Below are 13772 nucleotides of genomic sequence, written 5' to 3'. Positions count from 1 at the left end.
GATTTGGTAATGAGTTTTATGGAAACATTTTGGATAATTTGTAAACGTTTGAGTTCAGTTAATGATATACCTTTAAAAAGAGCATTGCAGTAATCTAGTTTGGATATCACTAACGAATGAATGAGAATATTTAATGACTTTGGGCATAGAAATTTTGAAATAGACTTAATCCTACGTAATCTGTAGAAAGTAGTTTTGACAATATTACTAATGTGATCGTGGAAGTTCAGTTTAGAATCAAAAATTACCCCTAAAATTTTTATATTGTTAACTATCTGTAATGGGGCATTTTTTATGGTGATAGGAGCAATAAGTGTGGGATTTTCTTTCCATGGAAAGAGCATCACGTTTGTTTTTTTTATATTAAGAGCCAATTTATTTGTATTTAGCCATTGATGAACCTGGTCAAGTTTCTCACTGATCTCATGAATGTCAGACATGTTGTTAGTGTCTATAGGATGCAGGAGTTGAATATCATCTGCGTATGCGAAAACTTGAAAACCTACAGATTGACACAAGGTAATTAAAGGAGCAAGAAAGATATTAAATAATAATGGAGAGAGAATAGACCCTTGAGGAACCCCGAAAGTAGTTGATGTGAATTTAGATTTTGAGTCTTTAAAGAGGACAGAGGAAGAATGATCTGTAAAGTAAGAAATAAACCATGAAATAATTTGATCAGTGATCCCGATAGATTGAAGTCTGTTTATGAGAAGTTGATGATCAATTGTGTCAAAAGCCGCCGAGAGATCAAGTGAGATTAGTAAAGTCGTTTGGTGGTGGTCGAGGAAATATTGGATGGAAGTAGTCATGCCTATCAATGCTAATTCAGTACTGTGGTGTTCTCTAAAACCCGTTTGATTGGGATGAAGAACATTGTTTTTTTTCCACAAAATCAGAAATTTGATTAAAGACTATCTTTTCTGTTAATTTAGCCAAAAAGGGTCTGTAATTAGTTGGATCATTATAACTTGCATTTTTTTCTCTAGATGATGGACGAACAATTGATTTTTTTCCATTCTCTTGGTACTATATTTTGGGTCAGGCTCTCAGTAATTAGTGTATGAATAAATGGTCCAAAAATATGAAAATAGTGTTTTAAGATGAAGGGAGGAATTAGATCCGCTTTTGAACTCTTAATATTAATGGATTTGATCTTTTAGGCTTGGAAATTTAAATTTAGAGCATCTGGAAGTTAGAGAATCTAAATCTATTTGGTAATTTAAGCAGTATATAAAGAATTTTAATAAACAAACTCCATCTTTTGGGGTGTCTAATGCAAAGCTTTGTGTAAGGTTTGCACAAAACACTTGCTGCATTGAGCACCCATAAGAAATTATCCACAAAGGTCATGCTAACCCAATGCCATCTGCGTACCTTGCTGCATCAGTACCAGAGTTGTCAGTCTGTCTTTTTTCAGCATTTTATCATATACTTCTTAGCCATTTCAATGATTTGCTTTGCTGACTCTCATTTCAGCATGTTGTGTTCTTTATCAGCCGAATGATTGATATGCTGGTGCCCGACATCCCTGAATCAGTGGAAATAAAGGTGAAGAGGGAGCATTACATTGCAAAGCAGGCACTGGCTGAAAACCAGGTAATGTGCATATCCCCCAACAACAAAACATATCACTTTTTTCTTTTTAAATGTAAGCAATTTAATGTGTACTGTGGATCTCAAAATATGATCTTACCTGGTCCTATTTATTCTCATGTATGCCAAAACAAAATGGCTCCCACCAGTTCAGCTATTGCTAGCTTCCTAATATATGGCTGTGCTGAAAGTACAGCTAAGTATATTAACCTGCTATACTTAACTAGTTTGCTGCTAAGAAGGATGAGATAATATGTGCGAGGGTTAGCCTGGAGCCAGGACAAACATGAGTATCAGGTAGGGCTCCTGTTCTAATCACAGATAGGGGAGAGAAAATAAACACAAAAATATTCTTTAGACATAATCAGATTCTCCAGTGGCTTGCTTCCTCAGGGCCACAATAAACATTATGGTCTCTCTCAGCATGGAAGTGCACGTTATTTGTCTCTGGTCTGATGTCCTTTTATTCAAACCGAACTCCATAGGTATTCGAGGTCAGGTCCTCTCATTGTTTTCAGATTTCATGGAAAACATGTTGCCAACCTATATCAAACCCTGAAATTCCTCAGCCTCTTAAATGAGCTAGACCTCAAACCCTTGTTTCAACAACCCACACACGAAATGGGCCATCAGTTTTATTTCTCGCCTCCTCCATTTCAGCAAAAAGCAGACGCTACCTAGAATTTAATTCCCTATCCAAAATACGAGGGTCATTTCATAAATAATGCACACTATTTTTTTTCCCTGCTATGCAATGACCAAGTCCCAACATCCGGGAAGCTTCATTATTCCATCCAAGATACCATTTATGTTCAGTTGCCGAATGGCTCGGGTAACGGCGGAAGAAAGCTCTTCCAGAGATGCAAAACGACAGAATTCAGTATACTGATGTCAGTGGAATCCCTGTGGTTTCAGAAAGTTCATTGCATGTCGCACGATGATCTTGTTCAAGAGCATCAGCCACGAGTTTCACACATCATTCATCAGTTGTTGATTTTGGCCTTCCTGGTCTTGCATCATCATCTCACACAACCACTCCGAAAACGAGTTGCCCTCCGAGAAACTGTACTACGGTCCACTGTTAACTCACCATAAACTTCACATAACGCACTGTGGATTTCTGTTGGGTTTTTGTCACATAGAGTTTCAATCTTAATGTACGATCTCTAATCGTCAACAGACACAGTACCCGAGACACCTGCAGCCTCTATTTCTCACACTTGTCACAGCCACACTATGTACATCCTGCTGCTTCAAGCACTGAAGTGAAAGTGAAACAAGGTTTACCTCAATTGCATCATCCAATCCCCAATGTTGCCAACCTGTGCATTATTTATGACCACCTACTCCTAGAATTCATCATATTAATTATTTTAAAACAAAGATTCAATTCACACAAGATCAACTACCCCCACCAGTCCACCACAACAAAATCACCTATAGAAATACCAGCAGACAGATCTTGGAACAATTTTGAAAAGATTAAATTCAAAGACAAAAAATGGTTTCTCCTAAAATACTCCAAAGCATAATGTAGACTAGACATCTGCCCACCTTACCTTTGTGAAAGCAGCCATTCCAACAACCATAGGAAAAATAACCTAATGGTTCAACTATCATCTAAAAACCGACCCTTAATACCCATTCCCAAGACCCCAAAACTCAGCCCTTCTGTTGTGACCAATTATCAACCAGTAACTTCCATCCCCCTGTTTATCAAAATGATTGAAGGATGTGTCACAGAACAACTCGAATGCTACTTATTACACTTCAGTATCCTCCATCCTTCACAATTGGGATTTAGGAAAAATCACAGCACTGAAATGGTGGTCGCAGCACTAGTAACATACGACAAAGAACTACTAAGCAAGGGTCACGGCACAATCATAATCCAATTTGACCTAAGCAGCATATTCCACACTGACGGAAGCAACGGATCAGCTAGATGTCAGCCTTTTGCTGGAGCTAAAGAGCCTAAGAGAGGAGGTCCAGCGCCTAAGAAGCATTCGTGATGACGAGACCTTCATCGACGGAGTCATCCAAGAGCTGTCCCAGATCACCAATCAGGAACCCATACCCATTACACCCAAAGCAACCAAGCCAGCAACCAATCCTGCTACCTTGAGACCAACCACTGGAATACAGGAGGATGCTGGCAGCTGGTAACTTCCTCCACAGGGAAACACAGAATACCTTCCTCATCTTCTGTCTCTTTCTCTCACATACAGGACTGTTCTACATCGACCCCGCAAATCACCTTGAAGAACAGATTCCAGCTACTACAGGAAGTATCTGACAACGAGGTACATGGAGTTGTTCAGCAGAAGGCCCCAGTTCCGGAGACAACAGGTTGGCTCACCCCTAAGAAGCGCAGAGTGGTGGTGATCGGGGATTCGCTACTGAGGGGCACCGAGGGACCAATTTGCAGATCAGACTTACAATCAAGAGAGGTTTGCTGTTTGCCGGGGGCCAGGATCCGGGATGTAGCCGCTTGCCTGGACAGACTCATCAAGCCCCAGGACCACTTCCCTATACTTCTCATCCATGTTGGAACAAACGAAACTGCCAGGAACACCCAGGAGAGCGTACAAGAAGACTTTAGAACTCTGGGTGAGAAGCAGAGGAGGATGGATGCGCAGGTGGTCTTCTCTTCGATCCTCCCAGTGAGGGGCAAGGGAGCCAGGGAGGAGCGCATCCAGAGGGCTAGCGACTGGCTGCGAGGATGGTGCAAGGAGATGAACTTTGGGTTCCTGCACCATGGAGAGGCACTACAAGTACTACAAGGATCAGACGGGCTACACCTGACCAGAAGAGGGAAGAATGTCCTTGGACACCGACTAGCCCGCCTACTTCATAGGGCTTCAATATGCCTGATATGGATTGGAACCCACTTTCCTCTGTCTCCAGCAGCAGCAGGAGGCTATTGAACTCTATGAAGGGAGCAAGACTGAGACAACTGGTATTGGAGCCAACAAGGGAACAGGTAATACTGGACCTGTTACTTACCAATGGCGAAAGTGTCACAGAGGTCTCAGTGGGCGAAGCGTTGGCCTCCAGTGACCATAACATGGTATGGTTCAATCTCAAGAAGGGGTTCGCCAAATCTAACACATTGACCAAGGTCCTCAGCTTCAAGGACACCAACTTTGAGGGCATGGGGGATTCATCCATCATGCGCTACAAAACCAAGCAGTAACAGATAACGTAGAAGAAATGTGGTCAGCTCTGAAAGATACCATATAGGAGGCAACCGACTGCTATATAAAATCAGTAAGTAAACGGCAAAGGAACAATAAGCCACAGTGGTTCTCTGCGGAGATCTCGGGCCTCATAAAAGAGAAGAAAAGAGCGTTCATTTTTTACAAACAATCAGGGGATCAGGACTCGAGAGAAGACTACCTGGCCAAGGCAAGAGCCATCAAAACAGCAGTTAGAGAGGCCAAATTCCGAAACAAGGAGACGTTAGCGAAGAACATCAAGAAGGGCGATAAATCCTTCTTCAGGTATATTAGTGACAGAAACAGAAACACAGGCGGGATAGTACGCCTTAGGAAACCAGATGGGAACTATGTAGAAGCAAACTCGGAAAAGGCTAAACATTTAAATGAAGGCTAAACTTTTAAATGAGCCATCCCTTGTCTGTTCGGTCTTCACCCGCGAGGCGTCGGGATCCGGCTCTCAGCTACAGACAAGGGATGGCTCAGTAGACCCGTTTAGTAATTTCGAGTTTACGCCAAGCAGTGTCTACTGTGAGCTGTCTAAACTCAAGGTTAACAAAGCGATGGGACCAGACAACCTACACCCCAGGGTGCTCAGGGAGCTAAGTGACGTCTTGGCAGAACCACTATCCACGCTCTTCAATCTCGCCCTTAGTACGGGTATAGTCCCGTTGGACTGGAAAACGGCTAACGTCATTCCACTCCACAAAAAAGGTTGCAGGATGGAGGCTGCGAACTATAGACCGGTGAGTCTCAAATCAATAGTGAGCAAGCTGATGGAAACTCTAATCAAACGTCAATTGGATACGATCCTGAACGAGGAGAATCTACGGGATCCCCATCAACATGGATTTACTATGGGGAGATCCTGCCAGTCCAACCTGATCAGCTTCTTTGACTGGGTGACGAGGAAGCTGGATGTTGGGGAGCCCCTGGACATCGTATACTTAGACTTCAGCAAAGCTTTCGATAGCGTACCACACCGCAGGTTGTTGAGCAAAATGAGTTCTATAGGATTGAGTGACACATTGACAAAATGGGTTGAGAACTGGCTTGGAGGTAGGCTTCAGCGGGTGGTGGTGAACGGCACCCCCTCTGAAACGACGGAGGTGATCAGTAGAGTGCCGCAGGGCTCGGTCTTGGGTCCGATCCTGTTCAACATCTTTATAAGAGACTTGGCTGAAGGGCTTCGAGGTAAAATAACATTATTCGCAGATGACGCCAAACTATGCAATGTAGTAGACAGGAGTGCAACGGTGAAAAACTCAATGTCCGACAATATGACGCACGACCTACTCCTACTGGAGCGCTAGTCTAGGATCTGGCAACTATGTTTCAATGCCAAAAAATGCAAAGTCATGCACCTTGGCAGCCAAAATCCATGCAAAAGTTATACCCTTAATGGCGAGATCCTAGCAAGGACTGTAGCAGAACGGGACTTAGGGGTGATCATCAGTGAAGACATGAAGGCTGCCAATCAAGTGGAGCAGGCTTCATCTAAGGCTAGACAAATCATAGGGTGTATACGTAGGGGTTTCATGAAGTCATTATGCCATTGTATAGATATCGTCTTTTTCAAAGGTCCACGGCTACAAGAGGGCATCCATGGAAAATCAGGGGAGGGAAGCTGCATGGTGACACCAGGAAGTACTTTTTCACCGAGAGAGTGGTTGATCGCTGGAATAGTCTTCCACTTCAGGTGATCGAGGCCAGCAGCGTGCCTGATTTTAAGACAAAATGGGATCGTTACGTGGGATTTCTTCACAGAGAAAGGTAGGGGAGGGTCATTAGGGTGGGCAAACTAGATGGGCCGTGGCCCTTATCTGCCATCTATTTCTATGTTTCTATTTTCTAATAGACTTTGATCAAATGTCTGAGATCTTCAGTGATTTCGGATTTAGTGGCCCAATCCTCTCCTGGTTCCAAGGTTACACTATGCTGTACATAAGGATGGTGAATTTTCTGATAACTGGCACTCTCCCAGTGTGGTCCCTCAAGGATCCCCACTTTCACCATCAGGGTTTAACCTTTTAATGCAATCCTTGGAAGTCAACCTAGATCTAGCATGAATAAAATATTCCAACTATACAGACTACCTACTTGTAATGGCTGCATTAGCCAACACCCTCATCACTATCAAAACATGTATATATTTAACAAACTTATTTTCTGTTTAAAATCTAAGTGGGTTACAGAAAAACATACACAAAATATAATCAAATCAATCAGTGGCGTACCAAGGGTGAGGGTGGTCCGCACCGGGTGTACGCCCTAGGGGTGTGTACAGCCAATATACCAAGTCTGGAACCTCCCACCCTACTCTGCCATGGGACCTTCCTGCACCTCCCCGTGGCTGCCGGTCCACCCCCTCTGACACTTATTTGTTCTGGAGCAGAATCTGCTGCACCTAGGCAGCAAAGTCCCGCGATGACTGCGACTGCCAGCTCTGCTCCGGAACAAGTAAGTGACGTCGAACGCAGTCATCACGGGACCTTGCTGCACCTCCCCGTGGCTGCTGGTTCACTCCCTCTGATGTCACTTGTTCTGGAGCAGAGTTGGCAGCCATGTCCCATGATGACTGCAGCTGCTGCATGGCATTGGGATGGAGGGAGACAGAAGAGATCAGAATACTTGTATGGAAGGGCGGTGGAGGGAGAGGGAAGTGGGGTGGAGTGAGAGAGAAGGGATCAGGACACTGGTATGGAAGGAGAGAAAGGGGCAGATGCTGATGGAATTGGGTTGCGAGAAAGAAAGGGGGCAGATGCTGATGGAAGAGGGGTTGGATATAGCGAGAGAAAGGGCAGACATTAGATGTTAGTGGGGAGGGTAGAGGTGGATGGAAGTGCAGATAAGAGAGAGAAGGGAGCAGATACTGGATGGAAGTGGGGAGGAGAGAGCGAGGGGAGCAGACACTGAATGGAACTGGGGAAGAGAGAGAGGGGAGCAGAGACTGAATGGAAGTGGAGAGAGGGGGCAAATGCTGGATTGAAATGGACAAAGAGAAGATACTGAATGGAAGGGCACATGAGAAAGGGCACATGATGGAAGGAAGGGATAAATAAAAAGAGACATATGATGGGGAAGAGGACTGAGTTAATGAAATAATGGAGGGGGTGAGGGAAAGAGGTGGCAAGCTGTAGATAGACAGTGGAAAGGAAAATTGATGACAGGATAGTAAGAACTTAATCTAGACAGATGCAGAAAATAGATTGAGATGAGGGAAGAAAAGAGGAGAGGAGAGAGTGAAATGCCAGACCATGGGGGAGTGGGAGAGGGAAGGTGAGGAGAGAGATACCAGACCATTGGAGGAGATGAGGGAAGGGAAGATGGATGCCAGACCAATGGGGTGAAGGGAGAGATGGAAGGTTAATAAGGGCACTTCGAAACCCTATTACTGTTCTTCAATGACACAGACCTCACACAATTGCTGTTTCTCAGATATAGGTGAATTTATTATAAAGCAAATAGCAACTTACAAGATTGTAATCAGAGACTGGTACAGCAATCTATGTCAAGCAGAGGTGGAAAGATAACCACAGCTGCAGACTATGGAATTCCCTATCTGCTCTAAAGAAACTTCCTCATTTTGTAGTGACTATTAAAGCTTTGTATTAAAATCTTACTAAGCCTAATTGGCCTGTCCTTTATTAACATATGCCATTACCAAACTTGGACTTGGGTGGTGGTCGAAAGGCACCTATCTTATCTGTCCCCAAATAGCCTGTCCCTGAGACTGTCCACAAAGGTCATCTGAGCATGACCTCTGTGTTTCCCAACAGCCCTTTTGCCTCCTCTTCTTCCTCTTTTCTTCTCTGTCAAAGGTGCTGTGGTCACTGAGTACACTGAGTGGCGTACCTAGCATATGTGACACCTGGGGCCCATCATTTTTTGACACCCCCCATCTTAAACACTGCAGTGAGCACTAGAACACCAACACATACATTGTAAAACTAAACAAGCTAGATCACGCACAGTCAATTGATCCTGCAGTCAATGCCAACTGAAAACTATGTCCTGTTCATACACACAGAACAGAGATAATCACAAACTAAAAATAGAAATATGTAGACAAAAGTTAAACTGAACCTCCAAGAAACCAGACTCTGCATACAATGCAGACACCACAAACACAGTGACACATGTCCCATAATACTGTGCAAAATATAAAGAAAGTAGATGTAAATTTGAAAAAAAACCTGATACATAATAATCACCACTTTACAAATTAATAAATAAAAATAAAACAAATAATGAGAAATAAGAAAATACCATTTTATTGGACTAATCCATTTTTCAATTAGCTTTCAGAGGCCAAATCTTTCTTCAGAACAGTACAGTATTATGGTATCCTGTCCTGACCTGAGGAAAGGGGTTTAGTCCAAAAAATTGCCTTATTTCCATTTCCTATTTATAAATTTTTATCAATACAGTTACAATACTACTTGATTCTAAGTAAAACAACAAAAAAATCTTTCTACATTTTGTTGTTTCTGCTTTAATCATCTTCCCTTTGCTCTCTTCTTTCTAGACAGCGTTTGTCCTCTCTCCCTTCCATGCAACATCTGCCCTCTCTTTGCCCGTTCCACCCAGCTTCTGCCCTCTCTCTCTAACCCTTCCATCTACTGCCCACACTCTCTCTGCCCACTGTCTCTCTCTTCGATATGGTATCTTTCCTCTATGTCCCTTCAATAAACTGGATATCCTGTGTTCTTCTCTCCTTTGCACATGATTCATTTCAGCTTCACCTGACGTCAGAGGGAGCGCTTCTGACGCAGCCGTGGATCGCGTAAGGAGCCAACGCCCGGGGCTTTGAGCAGGGGAGCCGGCCAGAAGCTGAACAACTGCCGGAGTTAGCACCCACAGACACTCCTGTTTACTGCCTCTGCTGATGGTTAAGGAAAGCAGCAGCGGCAGAATAGGGAGGGTGGCCAGCTGTGCACCCCCTTGGGGCGTGCACCTGGGGCGGACCGTCCTCCCCACCCCCCTTGGTACGCTACTGCGTGCAGGCCATCAGCAGTCCATCATATAGCCAGGTCACATTAGCCTTTACTCTAGTATCAACATATTTTACCTGTTACAGACCATCCATTGACAAATACATTGTCCTTTCAGATCTTAATGAATAATGTGGACGATACATCATAATCTGTAGAAAAATAGACAATAGTGCAAAATATAGACAGCAGATATAAATTCTCAAAAAGGAACCATTTCGATCACTAAATTGAAAATAAAAAAATTTCCTACCTTTGCTGTCTGGTGATTTCATGAGCCTCTGGTTAACACTTCCTTCTGGTTGTGCATCCAATATTTCTTTCTGCTTCCTGCACATTTCCTCTCCTCCAGACCTCATTCCCTTCCCCAACCAACATTTATCTCTGTCCCTCCATGAATCCAACTTTTTTTCCTTTCTCCTCCACTCCCATTAGCAACATGTCTCCCTCTCTCTTTCTGTGTCCATCTGTCTTGAGAGATCAAGGCATCTTTCCCACCCCCCTCTATTGTCACATCCAACATTTCTCCCTTTCATCCCCTGGATCATGTGCAGCATTTTTCACCACTTCCCACCAGTCCCATGCCCATTTCTCCTATCACCCCTCTCCAGCGTATGAACCGCTGCTGGGTGCACGTACTCCCAACAATCCGCTGAAGGCGCTGACCCGGATGGCTTTCCTCTGATGTCAGCTCTGACATCGGAAGGAAGCCCTGTAGGTCGGCTTCGGAAGGGAGGGAGGAGAGGGGGGCAGGCAGGGATCCCTCCAGCAGCAGCTTCAGCAGGTGGGGTGGGCAGCAAGGAGGAATCCCCGGTGGAAGCAGCATGGCTTTGATGGACAGGTGGACAGGGAATATTCTCAGCAGCGGACATGCCATATAGCCACAAACAAGCGGCCCACATACCATGTGTTGAGAAACACTGAGTTATACCATTAAAAATACATGATTAAATTAACTTGTATTTAATCTTTGGTATTTCTGGGTAAAGTCTACCTGGTATTGTCCTAGGTTCCAAATACTAAAGTTGCTATCCAAGCTCACTCCAGCCTATCCAACCATTCATACCATATCTACCATAAAGTCTGGCAAGTAACATCCTCATTTTCCAAGTTAGTGGAGTTCCCACTGATGCCCTCCCCAGCTCATCACCACATATGGTGGTCCCAAATCACCACATATGGGACACAGACCATGCAACTCTGTCCAGTACTAGCCTTAGGGCTAGATTTCTCTAAGCTCACCGATTGTGTCCTGATCTGATTCACTAACCTTCCTCCTGATCCGATCCGTCCATGCAAACGAGGGGAAATGGCATGCAAAGCAGGAAGGCAGAGATTCACTAAAAAGAAAAAGGAACACCAATTGGGCTGGCCAATCAAAAAAGAAGTGACTGCTGAGGACCAGTCGCTCACATCCTTGCCGACTGTCCTGCTCTTTGCCGCCCTGAAATCCAAGCCCTGCAGCCCTGAAATCCAAAGTAAAACTTCCCCCAAAACCGCTCAGCTCTCTGCCTCCCCCGACTCTCCTGCTCGCTGCTACCCTTCCCTGCAGTTCGAGCCCGTGGTTTTAACCTGCGGGTTTAAAGCAGGGCTGTACTATGGCGTGTTCTGTTATGTTCCAGAACATGTTACAGTGCGTAAAAGAACAAAAAAAGCACAAAAATTGCTAAAATTTAAAAAAGAAAAGTTTTGCCATGGAGAGCAAGCGCATGCACAGACCATCTACAGGCAAAGAAGATGGTCTGTGCATGTGTCAGGATCGCTCTGCAGTGATCCGTATGGTTGGTGTGAGGCATGCCTCCGATCACTGCAATTTGTATGAGGATCTTTGCTGTCTGGTCATTATTCAAATCTTGTTGGTCCCAGGCTCTGGTTGTCTTCTGATAACTTGCTTGCCAGGGTCTCCTTTCTTTTTTCTTCATGCCAATCTTCCATCTCTGTCCTCCCCTTCCGTTTCCCTTCCCTCCCCAGGAGGTCTGGCATCTTTCCTTTTTTTCGTCTCCATCCCTGCAGCCACAGCAATGAACCCCACCATCCACAGATCCACCATCTCTCCTTTTCCTCAACTACCCATTCATCCAGCATCTCTCCTTCCTTCCCTACGTCCTCAGGGTCCACCATCTCTACAATTCTCCTGCGGGCGTGAGTTTTGACACCCCTGTCTTAGAGAGAGGAAGATATAATGGTTACTGTGGATAGGCAGACTGGAGGTAGCATTTGGCCTTAATCTGCCATCATGTTTCTTTGTTTATCTGCCAGCTGAGTTACTATTTCCACCCAAAATCCTCTCTTTTGCTGCTTAGTTATATGCAACAGGATAGTGTGAACTGCATAAATAAGCAAAATCTGAATAATCAACATTTTTATATTTTTGTAAAGGAAAACATACAGCTTCTATTTCTGTTCCTTGTGCAATAAATTCCCTACTGGCAAGTAGCATATTTATTTATATATATATATATATATACATTATATACTACTGTATATACTTGATAACATTTTTCCCCTCTTTTTTTAGGGAAAAAATATTAAATATAAATCAAAGATTTATATTCAAGTGCTGCCCAGCTGTATACCCATCTTCCCCCTCCTGAACCTAGCGCTGGCCTCTCCTTGGATCCACCTTAAATCTTGGTTGTCCAGTGTTGTGGTGAGCCAAACCAGGATGGGAGCAATCCCTCCCTCCCCCAAGGTGAAGTGTTAGGTCCTGTTCTGGCTGTTGACTGGCTGTAGAATCACTGCACGCTCCTTCCTTCCCTCCGAGAAGCAGCATAGGCCTCTCCCAGGTCTATCTTAATCACTGGTAGTCCAGCGGGGTGAGTCGGGGCAGGAATTGATCCTCTTATGCTCCTGCCCACGCAGTCTCGCTAAAAAAAATTGGCTGCCATGAGTTCCTGCGAACAGCAAAATGTCATGCTGACAGCCAGCAGGTATAATGGTGTCAAATCCCAGACTGAGTCACAACCACTGGAGAAGAGGCAAGCTTAAGTCTTTCAATGCTGAAATGCTTCAATCATGCTTAATGAAAATTTTTGCTTTCTTGTTTTGACACAGACTCTTGGACAGGTTCTCTTTCAAACTGAAGAATCTGAAATGGCACCCAAAGAAAGGGAGAGTGAAGCAGCACAGAACCCATTCATTCCATTCCTAGCTAAACCAGAGCACCAGCCTCTTTAGAGGTCACACATCAAAAGAGCAACTCATTCCAGTGCCCAAAGGATTCATTTTCAAATACACTATTCAGCTGTGCAGAAAGTTTGATCTGGTTGTGAAAGTGAATTATATAGAGGTTCTGACAGTTTACAGATAGTGAAAGAACTGTTAGATGTTAATGAATATTAAACTATCATAAAATTGTATTAAAAAATTTGTATAAGCCTGTGTTTAGACAGTGTTAACAGGGTGAGCACAAATCCCTGTGTCAAAAAAACCACACAAACTAAAAAAGAGAAGCACATTGCAGCAAAATCAGAGCAGGATCAAGTGCATTCAGCCTCTAGATCAGGGGTAGGGAACTCCGGTCCTCGAGAGCTGTATTCCAGTCAGGTTTTCAGGATTTCCCCAATGAAATAGATCTCATGTATATTCATTGGGGAAATCCTGAAAACCCAATTGGAATACGGCTCTCGAGGACCGGAGTTCCCTACCCCTGCTCTAGATTCACATTATTCACTCCCTAACAGTGGGAGGAGAGGGGATTAATCTTTTCATTGAGGGGCAGATTCTCAAAACTAAAATCTGCCTTTAAATGTGCTAAACCAGTTCCAGCTAGTTTAGCGTGCATGTATTTTAGCGGTGGACTATTAAAACAGATTACCTTGGTCTTTTCCAAGTTTTCTAGCAGTTTCCAATACTGCCATGCAAATGTAGTACAATGAGGTCATTAATATAAAAATGAATGCACTGAGCGATTCTATATAATCGCCAAGTGATTCTCTAACCTCGTTGTACCACATTTGCAGCC

General features: G+C 44.0%; 1 protein-coding gene across 2 annotated transcripts in view; it reads left to right on the top strand.

The window, feature by feature from the left end:
* Positions 1–13279, top strand: part of ANO7 (anoctamin 7) — a 454465-nt gene extending 441186 nt beyond the window's left edge. The window contains exons 23-25 of one of the 2 annotated variants that reach the window (XM_033958098.1): positions 1480–1599; positions 12327–12458; positions 12863–13279. In XM_033958098.1, coding sequence (XP_033813989.1) covers positions 1480–1599; positions 12327–12458; positions 12863–12985 — 375 coding nt within the window. In that variant the 3' untranslated portion in view covers positions 12986–13279. The remainder of the gene's footprint in view (positions 1–1479; positions 1600–12326; positions 12459–12862) is intronic. The other variant, XM_033958099.1, reaches the window with a different exon arrangement.
* The last annotated feature ends 493 nt before the right edge of the window (positions 13280–13772 follow it).

This window comes from Geotrypetes seraphini, chromosome 9, assembly GCF_902459505.1.
Source record: "Geotrypetes seraphini chromosome 9, aGeoSer1.1, whole genome shotgun sequence".
Classification (NCBI taxonomy): Eukaryota; Metazoa; Chordata; class Amphibia; order Gymnophiona; family Dermophiidae; genus Geotrypetes; species Geotrypetes seraphini.
This window is presented reverse-complemented; position numbering and strand designations above follow the sequence as displayed.